This window comes from Salvia hispanica, chromosome 5, assembly GCF_023119035.1.
Source record: "Salvia hispanica cultivar TCC Black 2014 chromosome 5, UniMelb_Shisp_WGS_1.0, whole genome shotgun sequence".
In the NCBI taxonomy this organism is placed as follows: domain Eukaryota; kingdom Viridiplantae; phylum Streptophyta; class Magnoliopsida; order Lamiales; family Lamiaceae; genus Salvia; species Salvia hispanica.
Window position 1 is genome coordinate 21,311,121 of NC_062969.1, and position 17,545 is coordinate 21,328,665.

Consider the following 17,545-nt stretch of genomic DNA (forward strand, 5'->3'; position numbering starts at 1 on the left):
TCTCTAACTATTTCAAATAATAATTCATTGATTCGTACATTATCATACTATTAATAATTATATTAAAATTTAAGTGAACCATATGCAACTGAATATGAAATCAAATTTAACAAAGTTCTTAGTTAATTGCCATCTAAATAAAATCATTATTACTATTAATTGCCATCTAAATAAAATGATTATTACTATTAGTCGGCAGGTGTCAGAAACTACATTTGAATAAAGAAAAGTTTGTAGAAGATGAGGGGAAAACGTCATAGTTTCATGACACAGCATCCCCACTCAAATGAATTCAAATGAATTAAAGAGTCTCTTTTCCTAATGGAGTTTCTACTAATTACTGCTATCACTAATCAAATCCCTTAGATTCTAAAACAGTTACCACTACGCTTGATTGAAAAAAAAAGAACATATATATATATCGAAGAAGTCGTTTTGTGAAGTAAACTTTAGAATGGCGGTACTGCAGAAATCGGCGGTTCTGTATCACTATCCCTGCCCCGACGGCGCCTTCGGTGCATTGGCGGCCTACCTATACTTCTCTCATGCTCCGGCCTCCACTCCTCCTCGCTTCTTTCCCAACACCGTCTACTCTCCTATCAGGTTCCCACATCTTCAATTCCATGAACAGATTGCTTCTTTAATTAAATACTCATGCGCAAAAGGTGTTTGTAACATTGCAGAGCTGAGGACTTGCCCTTGAATGAAATTGATACTGTTTACCTTCTGGACTTTGTGGGGCCGCCAGGTTTCGTCGAGCAGCTCTCTCGTAAAGTTGGAAGGCAAGTTTGATTTTTTACTTTTCTTTTTTAATTCAATTACACGAATTTAGTTGTAGTATATTTCCTCCAAACTACATAAACGAACTTTCTGCTCTCTCTCTTTTTTTCCTGAATCCAGATACATATTGTTTCATCAATAGCGTAGACGTTGACACGTTAGCGGATAGTAAATATGCCATGTGTAAGCAAGATTAGTTTTAATTTCATAAGAATTGCACGTCATGAGAAATATGAAGAACACTAAGTTCATTGTATCTTTTGCCTTTTTTGTCTCTTTTTTTTGTAGTTATTCATTAGGCAATAGGCAAGTTGATTATTGATGTTGGGAGATGATTGTGGTTTTTTTTATATGGATTGTGGATCAAGATAAAAACTTTTTAGTGGGCTTTGCACTTTTGTTGCGTTTGGATGTGAAATTAAACAATTATGAAAATTTGGTGATTCGTTTGGTACACCTTTGGTCTGGTGCTAATGTGGTAAGTTAGTGCATAGTGGGAGCATGATTAGATTCCCACAATATACAATTTAAAGAATAAAAAGGAAACAAAACTATCTCCAGTAATGCATTCTCTATCTAGGACCATTCTGTGTTTCAACATTTTTGGTAATTCTGTTTGTTTGATTGGTGACATATAGGGTTGTAGTCCTGGATCATCATAAGACTGCACTCGAGTTGTTGGGTTCGGGGACATCAACTAATGGGAATGTGACTAAAGTGATAGACATGGACAGGAGTGGAGCTACTATAGCTTATGATTATTTTAAGGAGAAACTCTTGTGTGGGGACATCAACAGTGATACCAATGGTGCCATTGCTGAATTCCGGAGAGTGAGGAGACTAGTTGAATATATTGAGGATGGTGATTTGTGGAGGTGGCACCTTCCAAATAGTAAAGCATTTAGTAGTGGATTGAAGGATTTGAATCTTGAATTTGATGTCACATTAAATCCCTCCCTGTTCCAACAGGTAACTCGTATTCTACACTTTCTAAACTGGCAACTGTACGCAGATTATTAGATACCTGTGATGTTTACGAAAAGTAATTATGTGTCTTTGAGCAAAGGAGCACTTTTTGAATCATCTATTCAATAACTTTGAGAGCAGAGTCGAAGCATTATACTTCACACTAGCCATGATCTACATGTTGTTAGTTGCGAAATGCTAGCTGGTCATACGAACACCTATACCTGAATAATGAAGTGTGTATCATTAACATGCTTCATAATTTCGAAGTCTATGAACATCATATTGATTAATGATCATGGTCCAGGAAGATGTTTATTGCGCTTGATTCATCATGATATTTTATTTTATCTTCTTTCCCCTTATCGTTTTGAATGCTGAGAAGACAACTAGTGAAGCCAATAATTCGAGGGGTTATTACAAGCCTTTAGATTACACTAGGGGAAAGAGTTTGGCTTTTCCTTCCTTCTCTCTCACCTTTTTGTCTACTGCATTCGTTACACTGAATCCAGCTTCTGTTAACCAAATTCAGTTGAAGTGTTTCATTTGGTGCTTTATCATATTGGTTGACTTGGGTTGAATTACACATCATACAATTTGCATTTGTCCATCTGTGACTTAAACTTTTGTTACCAGGAGGTTGACAAATAACTTCATTTATTTGTGCTTGATAACAATTTAACTTTCAAAATTCCAGAGAAGTGTACATATCTGGCTTTTGAATCATTGCTAATATTTTAAGTGAATGTTTGGTATTCCATCTTGATCTATCATTACATATTTATTTGGATCTGTATCCTTTAGGCTGTCAATGCGGATTCCATCCAGGAACTAAGGAGTGAGCTTGGAAATCAATTAGCTCTTAAAAGCCTCAAAATGAACCTGAGGTTTGTTGTTACTGACTTGAACTCTCTAATTGACTCCCTATATCTCTTCCAGTTAGGTCTTTGGCATTTCACATTGGCTTTTTACATCTGCAGAAGTCTTATTTTGTAGTCACCCCCCACACACAAGGAAAAAAGCAGAAAAAGTGTTGGGCCTACCACTAAATATTAATATGTCTATTTTTAGAGAAAAAAATGCAAAAATTACAACTTCAACAATGATTGAATTGTATATGTATCATTTTGGTTATGGAACTCTTTTGAGTTGCTCTGGAACTAAGATCTAGATAAAGATTGAATTTTAGTTTCTTCATTGAAGTCATGAACTGTTTGGTGTTTAATCAAAATTCGAAGATCATTTGAGTAATCCTTATAGATTTAAGACAACCTAGCAGGAGTTTTAAGTATGAGTATTTGGGCTGTTTAAATAATTCATAAGGTTGAATGGGAGAACCAATTATAGTTCACTGCAATATAATTATATACATTAGGTTTAGGATACGAAGATCCAAATTCTGAAGTCCATAGGATAATTTGAAGAGAAGGGGAATGCTGTTGCAAAAAGTAAAATACTATACTCCAGAAGAATGCTGTGCTGTGGGATTTTTATCTCTCTCCCACTCTCTCATATTTTAGCTAATGATTAACTTGTTTATTCTTGATTTTTTTTCTGGGACCTAGTTATCTCCAAGTGTACAAGATTTGGAGAAACTCACCAAGTCTTATTAAAGTCTCTCATCCATAAGTTTCTAGTGAACTCCGCAAACAAAAATTACAAAGACTTTTGTTTTATTCCACTAGCACACTTATATGGGCATCAACAAAGTTTGATGCTTATTATTTATCTGGTGAGCCTACTGTAGACGAGGGATGCATAACTATCTATCGATATTGAATTGGTAGATTGAAAGGGTTTCATGACCTTGAATAATTATGAACAGTGAAATTTATGATTCAATTGTAAGTGGGAGCTAGTATTTCTCGGTTGTAACTGAATAAATTAATCAAACTTATTCATAGTACATTCTAAATGCCAGGGAGATAAAATTTATCTCTTGAATGTGAGAGAACAGCTTGAAGGCATACAATTTAATTAAAATCAAATTTTAAGTTTTAATGCACAAATCTGATTCCCTATACAAACTCAAACAAAGTCCATCCATGAGGGTTATGGGAAGTTGAGAACCCATTGCTGTAGTTATGCATGTACTGCAAGCCAATGTTTTTTTATGTGTTTTATGGTTCCCAGTTGTAGATAGTAGGAGTAGTTCAAAGGTGGGTGTCTGGGTTAGACTCACAGGCCATGCTCATTTGCTTGTTCTTGAGGCTAGCTTGGTTTTTCTTTGAACTCGATAGCAATTTTATATGCTTGCAATTTTCATCATTCTTCCCCCTCATCCTTATCGCTCATTTTCTGTAGGGGAATTGGAGCTGTTGTATACAGAGTTCCTGAACTTGAGAATGACTCACGGTTGAAAATTAGCCTAAGGAGTGTTCGTGAAGAGGACACTACACCCATATCACAGGTAATTTTCTGCTTTCCAAACTAATATTATTCGGAGAATGATAGTCATGCAACTAAAGCTTTGGCCTATTATCTAATTTTACTCAGAAATATGGAGGTGGTGGACATCGGAATGCCAGTTCGTTCATGTTTGATAGTGCTGGATTTCAAAGATGGAAGGTCTCTGGTAACAACTCTACCTCAGATAGGCCGAAAATGGCACCATTACAATCAGGCGAAGCTTTCTGCCCGAGTGAATCCTGAAGAAAAGTAATCCTGTCCGGGGTTAACTCATTAAATAATTTCATATGACTTTGTTTGACTGTACCATCATGAAGTTTAACTTATGACAGAAACATTAGTTTTTTTCATCAGATATAAATGTCAACTAGGCTCAACAATCTATCTAGTAATGTCATTTCAAATATGCTTCCTGTTCATGTCTGTTCAGCACCACCAACTTGATATATTTATGTTTTATCTTCCACCTACTTACAATTATTGCAGAAGCAATCCCTTCTGATGTGATCCTCGTCTCGACCCCGAAGCTAAGCACGAGAGGAGGTAACATAGCTTGGCCCGAATTCTTGAGTTGGTTGAAGAGCTAACATGCTGTGTGATTGGATATACAGTATATAATTACTAGTAGTAGTTAATAATGTTAACTATAGTGAAGTAATAATGTACGGTCCTGGCTTGTGTACCCAAATGGTAAATTATTAACTACTTAAGTACTAGTACTAGTTAATAAATCTTCACATGGTCTCATAATTATTAGATTTTGATGCATTAATGAATCTTGGTTTATAAGGTTGGCTCGGTAGATTCATTCGTGGACTTGGCCGTCAATTAATATCCATAAGGCATAAATGTTGGAGCCCATCTTAATTCTTATAATAATAATAATAATAATAATAATAATAATAATAATAATAATAATAATAATAATAATAATAATAATTCCCCTCAAAATATCATTCTAGCTTAACAATCACAATAAATCTATTCATAGCGATTGTCAAATGTTAATAGATCATCGTGTCAATTTTCAATGTTGATTTGTGAAGGAACATTCTCAATAACAAACTACTGTGGTGTTTGTGGGCATAAGAGATACCACCAATACATGGAAAATGACAAGGGCCCAATTTTAATGAGATAAATCACATATTTGGACTAATATGGCAAACTACAAGATTGCCTTTTGGTGTTAATGTCACTATGTATCATACTCATATATATCAATTTCAAACACAAATTTGATGCATATGTAACTCATAAAGGTGGTGCATTCGACCCCTTACTTCTAAATTTATTTTGTATTTTCCAAAATAATGTATTTTTATTTAATAATTGAACATTAGTGAATTAATACTTATAATTAAAATATGCAGCATGAAAATTGCATATTTTCTTGTTATTGCTTTCTTAGTTAGAACAATAATTAGATGTTGTAGGCCTAGAGAGATAATATAATTTACAATCAACTCCTGTAAATTTCTCATTTTTTTTTGCATAGACAGATAATATAATTAGTTTAGTATACCTAGCTATACGTAATAAACGTGTTAGATACGAGAGTAAATTAGTACTATTCATAAATCATATAATATCAATTCCGAACTCATACGTGTATATATTTATTCAATTCGTCATAAGACAAATATCTCATTTAATTTATACTGAAAAAACTACATTAGCTCGCTTATTATGAATGGAGGTGGATAAAATAATAAGATCGAATACTAGAACTATCAAATCTTAGAAGATGTCAACATGTCTAATTAATATTCTAAAGTACGTATTAAATTAGAGAGTAAATAAGACTTTGAACATTCTAACATATAGAGTTGATAAATATTATTCTGTCATTTGTGGTACTACTAGCTAGTTAATTTATTTTGTGGCTAGATCCAATATATAACTAGACTTGTAAGGGAGTTCCCATTTTATAATTCTACTATATTTTTTTCCATGACATTCATCTCGAATTTTTTTTTATCAATATGCGTGACATTCATTTATAAAAACTTGCACTAACATTATTCTACTATATTTTCCTTATGTTTTGTTTTTCATTTTCACAAATCTCCATAGAAAATTCTAGACTAAAATCCAATAAGACTTATTACACGTTGGAATTAGTTATATTAATTATAACTTTCAACCCGTCCCATCTAATCTAACTACATGTACACCTACACCAATCAATACTTGTATATTTTTATCTTGCACCCAAACTCATCTTAATTCCTACATCAATGGACCACACAAGAAACACATTGTTCATTAAATGAGAATCCATCCATATATACACATGTAACACATCTCAAATTCAACAATCGCCACTAAATTAAATCAGTTAATTACTACACAAATCCTTTTCTTTAATCCAAGAAAATGATGAATAGAAGTCAATACCCGAACCATACAGAAATGCACTGTAAAGGTGCGTTCTTGACTCCTACTACTATGGTTTTTCAAGTAACAACAAAAATTAAGTTGAGAAAAAAGTGTATGTATCAAAAAGAATAAGGAGCATTCAAAATGGTTCCATTCCTTAGATAGGTAGGCTTACGATTTACGATGAGGAGCAATTCATAGCCGCTTTGATATGATGGACGGTGTTGCTTATGAGGTTGTTGACCGTGTTGACTGTCTCCGGGCTGATCCTCGCTGTAGGTGTGTTGCCCACTAGGATTTGGAAGACCACTGTCACAAGGGACCCGGATGATTTGGAGCTTGTGGAGGCCCCTCCCATTGGGCTGCTGCCATCGGGGGAGATCGTGAACCCCGAGGGCAGCAGGGGAATGAATGAGGTGTCCTCACCACTCATCGCGATGTTAATCGATGGAAGATCCACCGGGCAGTACACCACTAATGAGCCAGATGAGTCTAGACAGCTCTCTTGGAGTATCATCATATTGTTTTGGCTTGTGTTTAAGGCCTGTTTTGGTTGATAATATTAATTAATCATAGAATAATCAAATAATCAATTAAAATATAATTGTAGTTAATAATAGTAGACATGATAACTGGAAATTAATGTGCAAGGCCAAAAGTTACCCTGAGCAGAGAGATGCAGCTCCCTGGGTGTGAGCCATTGGCAATGTGAGCAACTTCTTGAACTGGATTTTGATTTGAGAGCACATCCCACTACACAATAAGTAAAGGGTGATTACTAAAATAACTTAACATGACTATAGAAATGTTAGCAAGAATTAAAATTGCTTTTCCTTTTTCAGTAACTTAAACTAAAAGATTACCTGAGAACGGGTCCGCTCGTCCCTGAAGAAGTTGAAGACGTTGTGATGGGAGACGGGAAGCCATACAGTGGCTGCGGCGCTTAGCACCATGCGGCTGTCCATGCTGTTGTGCAGCGTGGCGCGGACCTCAAGGTCGTTGGACCCGATTAGGGTTGTTAAATGCTGGCCACTGGAGGGATTGATGCTAGCACACAAGTTGTTCACCATTCTCTGCGCAAGCTTCATCATACTTCTTGTTCCTAATGCTGATGGAATGCCTACAAAAACACAAACAACACTTCTGCAATTACATATATACCACTCCTATGAGTTTGATTGATTAGGATATATATTAGTGTAAAAACCTCCAAGCTCAGGGTTTGTATTCAAGCAAGCAATTCTCTCGCACATCCTCTGAAGATTTGAAAGCCACCTCTCAGCCCCAAAGGCTAATCCACTATAGATAAGGTCTCTGTATAGCCCGTGGACTGGCGATTTATCCTCCACTTCCCAGTGCTCGATCCACGTCACCTAACAACCAATGCTCCATCATCATTCTACATACACAAGCAAGGTATTTGAAAATTCAAAAATACTACTACCTTGGAGTAGCCATCAGGCATTTTCTGTATCAAGCATCCGGAAGGGAGCTTGTGCGCCCTACACGAGAATTGGCTTTCTTGATTGGGGATGTCATAAGAGACATCAGCAACAGCCCATGATCCAGCTTCAATCTGCTGAACAAACCGAAGGAAGTAGAGTTTCCTTGTTGGGACTAATGGTGAGAGCACCTGCATCTCTCCATACATCTGCCACAATAAATACAATTACTCCAAGCTAGTATACACTTAACATATGTATCACATAAATAAATACTCCACCATTAATTACCAGTTGTAATGAATCACTGTGGCTCCCTAGCATTCCAGATGATATCACTTCAATAGTCCTCACCCTTGACACAATTGCAGGAAACAACTCCATCCATTTACTCTTCAATACAAACATAGTAACACAAATCAATAGTAGTAGTAATATATATATATACACAGAAATGAAAAGCAGAAAACCCAACTTACAGAATTAACAAACATATCAACCAAAGCCAAGTCATCCATGCTCACAACTCCTGAGCTTCTCGAAGCTTCTGTCCTAACACTAGGGTTCTTTAAGTGACTATTAGGCCTTGGAAACGCCCTCTCATAGCTCTCGAGATTGAGGTGCTCTCTGCCATCGGTTGCAGACTTGATCCACAGCATCTCATTGCCCTGCAACAGACTGATGAGCTCATTCATGGCTGCGGAAGCCACCTGAGCCATGTGGGACTTGTCCACATCGGAGATGCTCAACAAGCTCCCAGGGAGGAGATCAAGATCGAGAGAAGGGCAAGGCATGCCATGCCCACCAAAACTAGCCATTGACAAATCCAATGAGGAGACATGAACTGGCTGCAAAGGAGGCAGCTGGGAAATAGGGCGGCCTATGTACTTAGCCGCAATGCTAGAAACTCTATCCAGCTGCGAAAAGTTGAAGAAAAAGATTATACTACTTTTTTTATGATGAGAATACAAACATGAGTGGGACTAGGAAACGAAGAGACCTCTTCTTTTAACTGGGCGTTTTCCATGCGGAGTTTTTGCTCGTCGAAGTAGGAATCCTCATTGACCGGAGGGCCGCCGCAGGAGGGGCAGATGATGTTTCTCAGGGCCTCTCTCATAGCAATGTTTTCGCAGCGGATTCTGTCGTTGTCTGCCCTTAGTGTGCAGTTGTCTGATCTTTCATGCTGTGCCTGAGGAGGAAAAGAGCCATATATATACATCATTCCATCAAAAATTTGAGATTGTCGCGTTGGTTTTTTGAGGAAACAATGAAACCTTCATTTGGGTTCTTCGATTTTGGAACCAAAATTTGATCTGCCGTGGATGAAGGCCTAATTCTCTGCTTAGCTGATTTCTTGTCTTCTCATCTGGATGAGCACACTCTTTGAACATTCTAACAAGACACGCACACAAACCTTAGTATAAACATTAAAATACCGATACAAGAAAAATCGCTTCTTGTTATAAAAATCATATCTTGATGCTTTTTTCATAGTAACCATTCAAATGCTAAGTTCAAGAAAATCGCCTTTTGGTGTGTAGGATACTCGAACAACTAAAATACCCATTTCAAGAAAATCGTTTATTGATGCTTTTTTCCATACTAGAATAGTCGAACCATTAAAATACCCATTTCAAAGATATGGTTTCTTGATGTTTTTTCACTTAGTGAAAAAAAGTCGTCTTTTTTCCATAGTATTCTCGAACAACTCAAAAACTACAATTTCATAAAAATCGATTCTTGATGATCCTGTTATCGTGGTGATGCAAGTGCATGGTGGAGATGGAGTTTGAGAGAGAAGAAAAAAAAGGGGGAAATCTCACGATTCGAGACTCTGAATTTGGTGGGCTGTGTGACGATGGTAGCGCTTCTTCCTCCTCTCGGAGGCGTCGTGGGAGCCCCCGCCGCTGGAGCCGCCGCCGCTACTGAACTCCATGGCCGGAAATCCACTCACCTCAGCAAAAGATCGATGTGATATACACAATAAATAGTAGCAGTACTAGTTGTATATTGAAGATGAGCACCAACTATTCTCATAATACAACTGTAGCAACAAACAATCTTTTTCCCTTTTACTAGAACTAGAATAACAACAATGAAGAAAGGCAAAAAAGCCACCAAGAAATTTATGGCGAGATGATGGGGAAAGTAGTGATGTGGGATGAGAGAGAAACGGAAAGGAAAAGAGAAGAATATCTGGGATTTGATATGGAAAATGATATCAAGTTTAGGGAGTGGATTTTGAGCAAATGTGGAGTAATTGCAGCATCTGTCAAGGCACAAGCCATGTTTTCATTTTTGGAAGTGTAGCCTAGAGTAACGCCACACAAAGATATATACATGCATGTATGTATGTATGCATACATAGGGATAGGGGGTTGAAAATGAAGAGAATTCTTGGAGGGTGGGAGTGGAAGGTGTGGAGTAATTAAGAGAAGGGATTTGGGTAAAGGAGCCAAAGAAGAGAAGAAGAAAGGAATTGAGAGATGGAAAGGCAACCCATAATAACTACTCCCTATACTACTACTCCTTACTATTGTACTAATATCAAATATGCCTATGTACACACACTGACTACTCACTGTATTACACATTAATATGTGTGTGTGGTAACGTTGTAACCGACGGATTTATGGTTTTCTGGTCATAAGGTGAGAAAAAAAGGGTTGCAATAAAGAGGGAGTGGGGGTTGGGGTAGGGGGTGGGTGGGATTCTTCATTCTTGTAATACGAATTCGGATACACAGTTGAGCTATGCATACACATGCTAGCAATGCTGTTACAATTAACATATTGTAAATTAACATGAGAATAGTACATGCAATAAAAAATTTGAAGGTTTCATGTTATATTTTATACTACTACAGTATTTTTTTTACACTAGTAAAAAAATTCGGAATTGTTTTATAAAATTTATAGGCATGCACTGTAATTCTATGTTGTTTTCGTAACTACTTTCAAAATTAAGACTACATAATTTTGCATCAGTATGAGTGGAATATATATGTTCTTCATTTGATAATACTGAACATCCAATATCAATATATGTAGATGACAGCCAAACAAGGAGTAAATAATAGTAATGGTGAATCATTTGTGAAAAATATATACTCTCATTCTCTCTCTTGTTGATTTGGTTGGATTTTGAAACCACTGAGAAAAACATAAAGAGAGAGAGAGAAAGGACAAGCGTTATTAGTAGTTATTGGTGGATGGAAAACGATAACTCACAGCCAGATGTGTACAGTTTGGAGCTTTTATTTTGAGGGATGCCAAACCCACCATTAACTCATATTAATGCCGGTGGCGCCGCTGCCGGTAAAACTTTCCCGGCTGGAGTGACCGACGTGTCCTTCATTTCTTGTGCTGATTTCGTGCCTGATTATTTAATTTTACACATTTCTCAAATATGAGTAATGCAAAAATACATTTTTTGTGAAAAGTCAAAGCTTTTTGGGTGCAGCTAGCTCTTCAACTATTAATATTGAGAATATTGAAATGAAGAATTTGAGTAAGGAAAATAATAACATTAAGAAATCATCTCGTGCGTAGGTATAGAATTTATATGTTGCTTTGAATTTATAGGTTTTATAAAAAGTACGCACGTACACAATAATTATACAAATAATCATTCGGATATTAAATTATTGGAAATAAATAGATCTATGGGAATTTGTTTTTTCATTGTTTTTTAATGAATTAAAAGCTAGGCATGCACTTTGATAATATGTTGGTTTCATAATGAACGTAGTCTTCAAACTTACAATCATACTACAATTTAATTTATTGATTTTATAAGCTTTTAAACTTGCTAGGGTATTAGTCATAATAACCATTTAGAGTTTTAAACCATATAGTACAGCCTCATGTACATTTAAAAATGACAAAGATGTTTTGTGTAGTTTATCACACATAATTTTAATATATTCGTACACATTTATCTTTTTGTAGTCTTGAAATGATTGCATTATTTTAAGAAATAAGATGAAGAATTTATATTTCTCTGTTTTTCCCAACTAACTGAATGCTTGAACCCATATATAACTGCTGATATTAGTACAATTTTACTTTAATGTGCTCATTGCAATATAATATCGGTTTAATACTTAATTATTTTAATTAATATTTACATGTTAGTGTAAATTGAGTGACCTGCAATGTCTTTTTCTTAAAAAAGAAAATTAATAGTTTGAGAAATAAAGGCTGAAGATAAGAGCAGTAAAGCCTAATTGCTCGACTGTTGACATGTTAATATGATAGCATTAAAGAAGATAATTTATTACTAATTAAATTTTCAATTGTCAGCAATTTGGCTGGCCCAATTCTTTTTTCTATTGAATAATACTACAATCACATCACGTTTTAATACAGATTGATTGATTTTTTTTAGAGGCACACAATTTTTTAATTAAAAAGATGTGTTAAGATATAATAACAACAATCGAGCGAAAGGGCTGACAAGGGAAAATATTTTTAAATATATATATATATAGGGGGCATGTTAGGGTGTCACTATCCCTTAAAATAACACTATACCACCATTCCTAGTCAATCATTTGTATACGTAGACGAATAATAAGCTGCCACGTGACAAAAAAAAGAAAAAAAAATATGAAAAACTCGGCCAGCAATTTGCTGGTCTTTATACAGCAATATTTCTTGTCCAGCAATATCCGACACACTATACATCAATGTATAGATTGTTGTGTAGTGTTTGTAATATTGTTGTATATCGTTTATAATATTGTTGTATAAGTGGTGCCACAATGTCATTTTAAGAGGGATTGTCATTTTAACACAAACATATATATATATATATATATATATATATTGGTGTGTGATCAAATACTATATATATATATATAGGGGTGCATTAGGGTGCCACCACATTTAGAGTAACAACATACCACTAATCCTAGCCCTTAGATCTATAAGATGAACGTCTAGGATTTAACTGCAGTATAGAATACGGATTGCAGTCTAATGTTTTGAATATTGCAGGCGGGGGTATATTTGTCAATTCCTAAATTTTAGATCAGAATCAGATTTGGAAACTGAGTCAATTACCAAAAATTGCGACGCTTTCCCTCTTTACCACTCCAAAATCCATTCCCTCATTCTGAAACCCTAACACATCCAGATTCTCTATCCACGAGCTTAAATAATCAACTTCTGGTGCGATTCGAAGGGGAAAACTTGGTGATTGTTGATTGCGGTTGACGGCGACGGCGATTCGAAGGGAAATCGTCGAAATTCTAATTTCACCGACGATCAGTGAGTAGAACTGAGTTTTGATGGTGAATCGAAGAGATTTGCTTGGCGATTGTGAACTATGTTCAGCGGCACTACGTTTCTCTGATTACGTCTAGGTAAAATTTCGATTCGCCTCACTATATTTTAGTTTTGTTTTTCAGTTTTTTGTCGAATTTGCTATGTATCTCGGCGAGTTTTGCAATTGTATCGCGTTTTCGCTCAGTGTATAGTTGATTTTTGGTAGTTATCTCCAAAGTTTTTGGTTGTTCATGATTTCTGAAACCCTAAGTAACGATCTCAGTTCAAATTTGTGTTCAACGATTTTTCAAAATTGTTTTGGTTACGTATTGTTTGTTATGTGATACGATTTCTTGCTATTTGATAAACGATTGCTTACGAGGAAGAGAACGAAAATTCAGATGGTGGAATAGAGATAATTGAGACTGGATCAAGAGAGTCAAGTAGGAGAGGACATGGTGGTTTAGGTAGGAAAACTCAACCATAGATAATGTTGCATACTAATTCACACCATATTGCAGTACTTTGTGACATGATCTGCATAAGAACAGTGTACTTTGATTAAAAATATTTTTGCAAATATAAGAATAGTGTACTTTGGTTGGTTGTTGTTTGCTTGCTTGCTTTATTATTTATGTTGCATTGCTTTATTGATCTGTTATACTTATATTGCAGTACTGCTAGTTATACATTGTAGTGCATCATTTACAATATTGCAGTATTGTTTATCACCAAATATTGCAGTGCTCGTATACAACATTGCAGTGCATCATTATACACTTTCTTGCATTCATGTGTATTGTGATGTGCATCTTGAAGTTCTAGTTTCATATATAGTGTTGTTACAAATTTGTTTAGTTGCATGCCCAAACTATACTGAGTTGTGCTGGTTATATATTTGATACTGATATTGTAATATTGCTAGTTATATATTGCAGTGTATCATTTACAATATTGCAGTATTGTTTATCACCAAATATTACAGTGCATCGTGTGTATTGTAATGTACATCAATTATAATGGCAAGGAAAAGAAAGATAAGGACAAAGTCGGATGAGGAAGAGGCTTAACAAGATGTTGCAGTGTATCATTTAGAATATTGCGGTATTGTTTTATAACAAGATGTTGCAGTGCATTATTTTGAATAGTTTTGCTCTGTTAATTGTTTTGGAGAATTTTGTTGTATTTGTTTTGTGCATCTGAGTCTGCAGTGCTTTGCACATTGCAGCGCATCTGAGTCTATATTGCACTAGTTTGTTATATGAATTGCATATTTGTTTTATGGGTTGCATATTTTAGTTTAATTTGTTGGTAGTGTCTTGCGCATTGCAGTGCTTTGCATATTGTATAGGATCTGAGTCTGTATTGCAATACTTTTTTATATGGATTGCATGTTGCAGTTTAATTTGTTAACTGTATCTTGCTCATTGCAGTGCATCTGAGTCTAATATTTGGTCATATGGATTGCATATTTAAAACAAATTATTTGCAAATATGTACACATACATGTATATGATGTTGTGAAACAAGATATTCCAAATTTGTAAACATTTATCCTTGCTGTATTTACATTACTTGGTTGCATATTAGTGTAGATGACAATGTAATGTTAAAATACTCTAATGGTTGAAATACTCTTTTATGTAACAGTGATGATGAAAGTAAACAAGGGAGTGAAAGCCAGCTCTTTCGGATCTCACCAACACTGTTTACAAATGTAATGCATTGTCATGAGTATGCGACAAAGCCCTTCGAGGAGGTGAAAGAGAAGGGACCGACAGATGTTGAGAAGATGGTAGCGGACTATCAGAAACCGTGACTGATGAATAAACATTTTTTTATCTTCAAAAATTTGGTTTGGTTTAAGTGTTGGTTTTTAGTATAGATAAATTTACAAATGTTATGATTTGAATGTTCATTGTTTCAAAGTTGTTAGCTTTCCGATAATTGTATTATGTTTGTATGCCTAAGATGAAAGGTGGTTTGCAATACATTAAGTACTGTACTGCAACATGTGTAGCATTGCAATGCAATCATTAGGAGCAGTAGTAATTGGGAATGCAAACCTCGGCACAATAGTATAAAATTATAAATGACTTGTATTGTGTTGTGCAAGCTGATAAGTAAATCAAGGAAGATTACAGACCACAAAGCTATAATAAGCAATATTGTGAGAAAGAATCTACAATCGTCTGAATAAACTACATCAAGAACAAGTACAATAAAGTAATTATGTAAACTGCAAAAACTACTTTGTAAAACTGCAATATTCGTAGAGTAAAACTGCAATATGGTAAGATCGAATAAAATGTTCAAGGACTTTGACACGAACACGTCCAAGTAACGACCACTCTTTTCGATTTGGTTCCAAGCTTGCGTACATCAAAATATAAACTGCAAATGGATAAAATGAAAAGACATCACATTAGGCATATCCTATATATACTGCAATTAACCATATGGTGGACAGCAATACGTACCACAATATGCAGCAATATGGTAAAACCACAATATGACCGTAAGAACTGAATAAAGAACTAATCAAAACGAATTTGGGCAGCAAAACTCCATGTAAATTCAACACAAATCGAAACACACATCTTAACAGGTGCTAATCTAAAAACGATGAACCAACGCAATTTCAACAATAATCGTCGAACACAGAAAATCAAACGTCTACAACATTGAGCAAGAAGAGATTCATAGAAATCAAAGGGGAGAATCCGAAGTAAATTGCTACAAATCGGAGTAGATTAAATTCATTGAGTTCAATTACAATATTCAAGCACTTCAAAATGAACTAAGTGCTCTCTTGTTCCTTTTTGTCTGCCAAAATTTATAGAGTCATGGGCACACATTTCTCTGTATTTTCCACACCGATGCAATGGTTTCGTTATCAACTTCACAACCTTCTCCTTCATGAACCCCAATCAGCTTGCAGAATTGCTTCCCGAACCTGCAATTGACCATATAGTTGACTGCAACATGTACCACATAATGCAACAATCTTGTAAAAAACCGAGTATGCCCATAAGAACTTAATCAAAATTGAATCAAAACGAATTTCTGACAATAATTCAGTAGGTTCATAAAATAAATAAATAAATAACTCAATTCATAGCAAATAACATGTAATTTCAACACAAATCGGAACATACTCAACTAAACAAGTTTTAATAAATGAAAGATAGAATCTAACAAAATTAACCAAAAATCGTCGAACACAGAAAATTAAACGTCTACAACATGTAATTGCTCACCTTCTGGAAAAACATCCAATTCAAATCTGATAATCGAATCAATTTCTATGTCGTCTGCAATTTGAAATCAGATGAAAATTATGGAGCTGAAAGAAGGCAGAATCGTCTTCGATCAGGTTATGGAAATCAAAATTGTGGAACCTAGAATATCATTACCAGATTTGGATGAAAAAGCGTGAATATCATTCAAACTGGAGAGAGATGACGAATCGCGTGAATATCATCTCTTGATTTGGAAGAAATCTGGAACAAAATTTGTGGAATAAGGAAAAATCGTGAATTGGGGGGAGGGGGGGATAACAAATGCCAAAATTACCCTTTATCCTATTTTTTCTATTTTTTAAAATTGAAATTAGCTGCCACATGGCAGCATGACAATTGCCCGATTTCCAGATCCTACGGTTGAGAATGGTGGTATGGTGTCATAATAAAAGGGATTGTCATTTTAACACACACACACACACATATATATATATATAGAGAGTAGTGATATGGGGAAAGTGCCCCTTAAGTATATAACTAGAGAACAAATCACAGCCACAAGATCAAGAAAATCAAGGGCTAGTTTTAACACATGAGATTTTCGAATTTGAAGGAGAAATCAGTTCACTCTATCACAGATTTACTTCACTATACAAGGCGGGGGTATAATGGACATTTCACTAATAAAATTAGGGTTAACAATTGAATTAATTTCTCATTTGCAGAATTCATCTCCCGCCATCACTGCTCTTCCCGTCGCCTCCATCCATCGTCGCCGTCGCTTCCATCCACCGTCGCCGTCGCTTCCATCCATCGTCGCCATCGCTTCCATCCATTGTCGCTGCAATCGCTGTCGCCTCCATCCATAGTCGAACAATGAATCGAAATGAGAAAGATTTTTCAAAATGTAAGTTGTTCTACTAGTTTCTGATTTAGATTTCTCATTCTTATTTAGATTTAGTTTTGAGAATTCTGCAAATTCAAACGCCGAGAGTTTTTAATAAGTGAGATATGCAGTAGTTTATTATGGAATCCAAATTGAATAGAACAGATG

General features: G+C 35.4%; 2 protein-coding genes and 1 long non-coding RNA gene across 3 annotated transcripts; 1 reads left to right on the forward strand and 2 right to left on the reverse strand.

Annotated features, from left to right (window-relative positions):
• Positions 1–266: 266 nt before the first annotated feature.
• Positions 267–4,574, forward strand: LOC125189618. Its single transcript, XM_048086878.1, has 7 exons — positions 267–603; positions 684–782; positions 1,419–1,784; positions 2,444–2,447; positions 2,551–2,633; positions 4,051–4,156; positions 4,243–4,574. The coding sequence occupies exons 1-7, from the start codon at positions 455–457 to the stop codon at positions 4,396–4,398; spliced, it is 963 nt and encodes a 320-aa protein (XP_047942835.1). The 5' UTR covers positions 267–454; the 3' UTR covers positions 4,399–4,574.
• A 1,894-nt stretch (positions 4,575–6,468) lies between these two features.
• Positions 6,469–10,031, reverse strand: LOC125190922 (homeobox-leucine zipper protein HDG11-like). The gene is made up of 10 exons (XM_048088345.1): positions 9,803–10,031; positions 9,254–9,371; positions 8,980–9,168; positions 8,459–8,896; positions 8,271–8,372; positions 7,982–8,188; positions 7,745–7,910; positions 7,401–7,657; positions 7,201–7,290; positions 6,469–7,081 (listed from the first exon to the last, which is right to left on the reverse strand). Exons 1-10 carry the CDS (start codon positions 9,913–9,915, stop codon positions 6,716–6,718), a joined length of 2,046 nt encoding a protein of 681 aa, XP_047944302.1. The 5' UTR covers positions 9,916–10,031; the 3' UTR covers positions 6,469–6,715.
• A 5,902-nt stretch (positions 10,032–15,933) lies between these two features.
• Positions 15,934–16,767, reverse strand: LOC125186623. Its single transcript, XR_007170475.1, has 3 exons — positions 16,666–16,767; positions 16,510–16,563; positions 15,934–16,205 (listed from the first exon to the last, which is right to left on the reverse strand). It is a non-coding gene; the product is annotated as an uncharacterized LOC125186623 (long non-coding RNA).
• Between the last annotated feature and the right edge of the window lie 778 nt (positions 16,768–17,545).

What these genes read in the sequence shown, in the direction of transcription:
- LOC125190922 (XM_048088345.1), bottom strand. Translation starts at nt 9,915, where the DNA reads ATGGAGTTCAGTAGCGGCGGCGGCTCCAGCGGCGGGGGCTCCCACGAC. An exon ending in ACAGTGATTCATTACAACTG is followed by an intron (nt 8,189 to 8,270) that starts GTAATTAATGGT and finishes TTATTGTGGCAG; the next exon opens with ATGTATGGAGAGATGCAGGT. An exon ending in TGCCTGATGGCTACTCCAAG is followed by an intron (nt 7,911 to 7,981) that starts GTAGTAGTATTT and finishes ATTGGTTGTTAG; the next exon opens with GTGACGTGGATCGAGCACTG.
- LOC125189618 (XM_048086878.1), top strand. Translation starts at nt 455, where the DNA reads ATGGCGGTACTGCAGAAATCGGCGGTTCTGTATCACTATCCCTGCCCC. An exon ending in CTCTCTCGTAAAGTTGGAAG is followed by an intron (nt 783 to 1,418) that starts GCAAGTTTGATT and finishes GGTGACATATAG; the next exon opens with GGTTGTAGTCCTGGATCATC. An exon ending in AGCCTCAAAATGAACCTGAG is followed by an intron (nt 2,634 to 4,050) that starts GTTTGTTGTTAC and finishes CATTTTCTGTAG; the next exon opens with GGGAATTGGAGCTGTTGTAT.